Source organism: Octodon degus, unplaced genomic scaffold, assembly GCF_000260255.1.
Source record: "Octodon degus isolate 3935 unplaced genomic scaffold, OctDeg1.0 scaffold00152, whole genome shotgun sequence".
Classification (NCBI taxonomy): domain Eukaryota; kingdom Metazoa; phylum Chordata; class Mammalia; order Rodentia; family Octodontidae; genus Octodon; species Octodon degus.
The window spans coordinates 3,059,582-3,066,387 of record NW_004524728.1 but is presented as its reverse complement, the minus strand read 5'-3'; the positions used below and the strand labels follow the sequence as shown (position 1 = coordinate 3,066,387).

At 41.6% G+C, this 6,806-nt stretch overlaps 1 protein-coding gene across 1 annotated transcript in view; it reads right to left on the bottom strand.

Moving 5' to 3' along the window:
* Window positions 1-6,806, bottom strand: part of Clvs1 (clavesin 1) — a 232,640-nt gene that overhangs the window by 29,756 nt on the left and 196,078 nt on the right. Inside the window, exon 5 of the mRNA XM_004642359.1 lies at window positions 3,450-3,685. Coding sequence (XP_004642416.1) covers window positions 3,450-3,685 — 236 coding nt within the window. The remainder of the gene's footprint in view (window positions 1-3,449; window positions 3,686-6,806) is intronic.

Below are 6,806 nucleotides of genomic sequence, written 5' to 3'. Positions count from 1 at the left end.
TTTTCTGTGTTTCTGAGAATGAGCTCAAGTGATAGTTTCTCCCTTCCTAGGCTTGGCATTTCTCTTTGGGACAAGATTATTTGGTACATTCACAGCTTAATAAGGCTATAATAGAAGATAGTATTTTTTTAAAAATGTTTTTCCTTATAGATACCTCTGTGCACACCAAAGAGGGGAATTCAGGAAACAGTGAGGCCAAAATTGTCAAACAAGGTTCAACCAGGTGGGGTTTCCCACGGAACACACCAGCTCCCTGTCTTCCTCTTTTATTCACTGGAGCAGTCTGATGAATTTCATAGAGTTGGGAAACAAGTGTACTGTGAAATGTTACCCGCTAATCTACCCAGAAAGAATCCTAGCACAAAGTGGATTTGTTCATGTAGTTTCCCCACCCCTGAAGACTTCTCATGACCTTGGCTATGATAATTACAAGGGAAAATATTTTTTAAATTTTCCTTTATGTTCAGGTCCCTCAGTCTGAATCAAAGTTGTGGGATCAAACCTACATGATGATTGTTACCAATAATCTTAAAATAAACATGTACATACTGTATAAAAAAAACTAAAAGAAGCATATCTCTACACCATCTACTTCTTTAAAAAATAAAAAATATTGAGTATGCAAGGGGTATGTGTTACGCACAGATTGGCTATGCTTTCCGAAGAAATCAGCAGTGTGGTTGCTTGCATGGAGAAGCCCCCAGCAGTTGTGCGCTTTAGTTCCAGATGTTTCCCATAAACAGTAACAGGCAAAAGGGTACGGAAGATATTTAAACCTTATTGCTTATATTCCGTGAAGTTTTACAGATGCTCCACATTACCATCTATGAGACTAAAACGTGAAGAAAATTTATTTTTACTAAAATTAAAGATGACAATAATTGTGTATATCATGAATTTGTGATTGCTTAATGTGTACAACATCCTCAGATACCAACATCTTTCAGTGCACGCACACACATGAGGATGACAATAAGAGAGGTGCTCAGTGGTGAAGCTTGGAAAATGCCAAGGTAACCTCAGAGACTGCTCCTCTCCTAAAATTTCATAACCCCTGATATCAAGAATGATATGTATTTTTGGGCCTGCCTGATAGCTCAGAGAATTAAAGTGCCTGCTTAGGAAGAGCACAGTGGCCAGGATTTGATCTCCGGTGTGCTGTGCCAGCCCCACACCTTGGGTTCACTGAGACAGTGACTGAGACTGGGCATGGTGGCACATGCCTTTAATCCCAGTGCTTGGGATGCTGAAAACAGGAGGATTACTACTAGTCCAATCTACATAGTGAAACCCTGTACTAAATACATTTTTTAAAAAAATGAATATGCATTTTTATATAAATTTGTGCAGACAGTGCCCATCCTGCAAACAGAGACTGTCAACCATGGTATGACCAAGGAAGCCTGCTGAAGCTTAAGGACAAGAGAGTGGAACGCAGGCTCTCTTTCCCCACAGGAGTCAGACATTCCTCATTGATGAGAGAGGCGCTTTGGATCTGGTTCACCATGCTGAAAACACTCAGTAATCCTGATAGTACATGGTTCTCCCTTCACTCCACTGGGTTGATTGCATACCCCTGTCCTGAAAAATCAGAGGAATCTTCTCCCTGGCTATGGTGACAGACTCAGAGGTGACCAAAGACTGATTTCCCAGAGTTTTCCTTTCTATTTTTGCTCAGAAAGATGAAGAAAGATGTTCTTTATGTCCTCACATCATTAAGTCCATGGTCAAGCATTTCCCTCAGGAAGAGAAGAAACAAGTGACACAGTAAAATAAGCCCTCTGAGAGCAGCTTGTGACCCCTAACACTGCGGGGCATGGCTTTCCCTGCCAGCGGCTGCGGCCAGCGAGATTGCTGCTCTGCTGCCTTCCCTGGGCCAACAAGCTTCCTTTAGATGAGTCCAGCTGCAAGGGAGGATTCAGGTCCTCAGTCTAAATTCTTGTTTGGCCTTACTGCGGTATAACTGGCATCATCATATGAAGAGGAGGACACAGACAAATGTAGGCAGAAGGAAGACCATGTGAAACAGGGAGAAGATGGCCACTGAGAAGGCAAGTCTTCAAAGAAACAAAGCTACTGACAATTTGACCTGGAACTTCACAGCTTCCAGAACTTCAAGAAAAGAATTTTCTGTTGCTCAAGTCTCAAGTCTATAGCACTTTCTTACAGCGATCTGAGCAGAGTAAGGCCCACTTGCAGGGATTTCCTAGGGCTGTGTAAGATTCACATCAAGAATGAACAGCAGAATGGAAAGGTCCATCCTGACTGGTAACCATGCTGACCTCTAGGAAGACACTAGGATTGGAATTGTGGATAGATGATGAAAGGGATTTTAGTCTTAAAAATAAGGTTGTTTTTTTTTTTTTTTTTAATGAGAAAAATGTGAAAAGTAACCCTCCAGTTGGAGGTACTGCTTAGTGCCAAAGCTTTTGCATAGCATGCACAAGGCCTTGGGCTCAGTCTCTAGCTCTTCAAAAATAAAATGTGATTGATCCTCTTCCACAGCACTCTCCTGTGCATAGGGTAGAGCCCCCTCTGCCACTGGGACTCAACCCTCTTGGGTCTTCTTTGTCAATGCCGACCCCTCTTTCCCACACACCTGTCGTTGTGAGGCCTCCAGGCCTCTGTCTGTCCCCTTTGCTCAGAACATCTGTTCCTTTTTTAAAAATACTAGTGTTTCTCCTTCAAACTTCAGCTCGAACATTAATCATTTTATCAAAATTGTCAGCCAAGTCTTACCTGATTCTGTAGAGGCGTGCCTCTCTGTTATTTCCAAGTTTTATCTATATTGATTTCCATGTTTCACAATCAGAGCTACATTCAACTAAATATGCATTTTTTTTCTGTATTTTAGGGAAGGATCTACAGGGTGTTCAGGGTCTCACTACTAGATCAGACTAGTAATGATTCTCCTGTTTACAGTCTCCCAAGCACTGGGATGACAGGTGCGTGCCACCATGCCCAGCCTCAATTGCCAGTCTCAGTGTGCCCTGGGAGTGGGACCAGGACAGCAGGCCCTGGGATGAAACCCCCAGCTCCTGAGTCTGCTTGCAGTTGCTTTAATCTGTTGAGCTATTTGGCCAGCCCTAAATATCCATTTGGTCCCAAATAAGTGAATGATAGTGATGTTTTCTAGCACATTCTTTTGCCATTTAGTGCACCTCAAAGGCTACCTCAAAGTGTGGGCTCCCAAAAGGCCAGAGCTGTAATTGGGACACAAGTGAGGTCTTAGCCTTTAGCTGTTTCTGTAATATAACATGACAACTATAGTTCTGGGTCAGCTAAGTCCCATTTCCTTTCAAGTCTAGTGAAATCAGCTACGAATGTATTGCAATTTATTTTATTTAATTTAATGCCCAAGAAGTCTTTAGTTATTTAACCTGCAATAGGTATAAATCAAAACCTCCCACTGCCCTCTGACTTGGAGGTTCTGCTAATGCTGGCCTTACCTTTTCATTGGCTTGGGTGAGCATTCTCTCTCCAGATTGGAGGAGGTATGTTTCACGTGCATTGCGTTGTAGGACGTATGAGTGTAGTCATTTTCATCACTGTAGTCAGGACCGAGTAACGTCCGAGCCCATGTTCCCATGTCGTAAGGAGGGAGGGTCCCTCCAAATTCAGAGGGCAAGAATTCAGGGTGTATTAGTTGGTGAAGGCTGTTTAAATTGTTCCCATGCAGGAAAATCTGGGAAGAAAAAATAATTAGCAATAACAAATCTGAAACATGATCAAGCATTTAATCTAATACAGTTTCATAATGAAAAATCGAATGCGTTGCTGGTGATCATAGTGCTTAAAGAAGCATGCATCTGTGCCTGTGGCTTAGTCGTCATAAGAGGTTAATTTAGTGCTGTTCACCCAGCTTATGAACAGACTGGGTGTTATTTAGTCACAGCTCAGATTTATACCCACAGTCACTTCCTGCTCTCCCTGCTGATGACAGGTCGAGGTTGCACACGCCCTCCCCAGTCTAGCTGAGCGCTGTCTCTTCGCTGAGCATCGTGGCCCTCAGTTCCTTGCTCAGTTTTGCCCTCCCTCCCATCCTGGACTAAATTTCAGGTTCTCCCTATCTCTGTCCTGGGCAAGGCCTCGGGTTCTGACTCTCCCTGCCCACCCGCCACTCCTTGCTTCCGCGCATGAGAACCTGCCTAGGAGGAGATGGTGCTGCCTCGCTCCTTTGCCATGTTCCACTCTCACTCAGTGGAACTGAAAATTATTTGAGAATGTATCATGAGGTATTGGGCAACAATCTTTTAATCTTTGTCTACTATTATCCAAGAAAATTTGCATCTTCTGAACATGCAATGAGTAATGACAGAAACTGGTGTAACAAGGGAGAAAAATCAGTTCCAGATTACTAGTATTTTGAGATAAGCCCACAAAATGGGCATAGCACAGTAGGTAATTATCATTCACTGATTATGCATAATTAATTATATGTAATAAGTTGAAATAAAGTCAAAGACTATCAGTTGTATAAGTGTGTGTGTGTGCGCGCACACACACACACACACAACACAGTTAATCATGATAAAATTTCAACATTATTTTAAAAATACTTAAATAATAGGACCTTGGTAAAACAATTGCTACTTTTTCTTTTGTATTCATTTAAACTTATCATGTAATGGTATATTTCAAAGAAAAGGAGAAAAGAAGCCAAGTGCTAAATTCTTCAGGATTCTGTAGCACTTCAGAAAATAACATACATTTTCTGACAGTGCAGAGGGGTAAGACTACATTTGAATAACAATTATTTCTTTTTAAAAATTCAGCTACTCTGGCTTTTGCAAAACTCTGTAGAGAGTGCTGTAGTATGTGAAGCATGCTAAAGTTAAGTGGTCTCCCCAGTGTGCAGAGTAAGCTTTTCCCAAGCACCCAGTGTTGTATGTCCAGTTTTTTTTTTAAACTCAAATAAAAGTTTTATTGTATGGAAATTTTATAAAATTTTAAAAGCATTAAAGATTTTCAGAATGTTAAAAGAGTTAAATACAGATCTGGTGGCACATGCCTGTAATCGAAGCAATCAGGAGGCTGAGGCAGGAGGGTTGCTGTGAGACTGAGGCCAGCCTGGGCTACAAGGCGAGTTCAAGGCTTGCCTGAACTACATAGCAAGACTCTGTCTCAAAAAATAAAATAAAATGATAAATAAAGTATTGCATACAGTACTCAAAAATTTCATATTCTTTAAAGTTTCAAATCTAGTTTAAGCTTGTTTATCATGAAATAATGATTTTTTTTGTACCAGGATTAAACTCAGGATTTTGTGCTTCCTAGGCAGGTGCTATGTCTCTGAGCCACATTCCTGGCACTCACTGTATTTTTTTTCCCATAATTTTATTGATAAACAAATAGCAATGAGACAGTTTTAAATCAAACTGGTAGGACAGTTTCAATAATTCACACACTGCATACATTCTTCCTAGTGGTTAATTGCTGTACAAGATAAGGACATGATATCCTATTTACAAACACCATTAGAACAAATCCCTCTATTCATTAAGAGAATGTAACTATATATCTATCCTAACCACTTTGAATACACAGATACAAAATGGACATTCATCTGTATGCCCTTTTTTTGTTAAGTTGCGTTATTTGAATATTATAGGTGTGTAAACTCAGTAAAATATTCTAAAAGAGTCCAGTAGCCCATAATAGTATTGAGTCTTCCACTTGACTGGCAATGTCAGAAATTGTTGACCTGAGTCCAGTTCTTAAAGATCTGGGGTGCTGCTGAAGATGGCCCTCCTTCCTGGGTATCCTGGGGATGAACCGAGGAGGAGGTAGAGGGCGGGGCCCCAAGCCTTGTTCAGCAACGTAGGACAGTCCTGTCCTCGGCACTTTCCTGAGCCCAGGCATATTGTGAAGAGTCTGGGAGTGCCTCCTCCCGCTGGTGCTGGGGAGTTCTAGCTCTCAGCTTGGTGACAGGGGAGCTATCTTCCCTAAAAACCTAAGAGGATCCAATTCAAGGTCTATGAGTTAAGGGTCCTTCAGTATGTGCGTGTGTGTGTGTGTGTGCGAGCGCGCACCCTCACACCATGTCCCCTCTAAATACAGAGGTCTCTCCATGGCCAAGTCTCCCAGAGGTCTATACATGAAAGATGCTGGGAGAATGAACTGCCTAGGCTCCCTGGGGAGGAGCTGCCAAGATCAGAACACCCCAAAGAAAACACCACAGTATTAGTCACAGTACCCAAGATAGCGAGAGCCCAAATGCCTGTCCACAGAACAGAAAAGGTGACATGTATGTGTATACTCACACAATGGAATATATTAGCTTTTAAAAAGAGATCCTGATACTTTTGACAGCATGAGTAAATTTGGAGAATATTATGTTAAGTGAACAAAGCCAAGTGCTGAAAGGTAATGTATGATCTCCCTGACATATAGAATCTGAAGCGATCAAACTCTCAGAAGCAGATGCAGATTTCAAGGGTGGATACTAAGGAGCAGAGGTGGGGAAGAAGAAAGTGATGGTGACGGGGACCAAAAGTTCAGTTATTCAAGATGAATAAACTCTGGAGGCCCAACACACAGCACAGTGACCATCATTCATAACACTGCATTGTGCACTTAAAGTTTGCCGTGGCCAGTGCTTTCACCACGTCAAAAGAAAAGGAAAAGTTTAAGAAATCTGAACCATGTGAGGTAATGGATCTGTTAACTGGCTTACAGTGATCATTTTGCAGTGCACATGCATGTTAAATCCTCCCATTATAACTATACCCAATTTTGTTTCTTTTTTTTAATTTTATTTATTTATTTATTAGAGAGAGAGAGAGAGAGAGAGAGAGAGAGAGAGA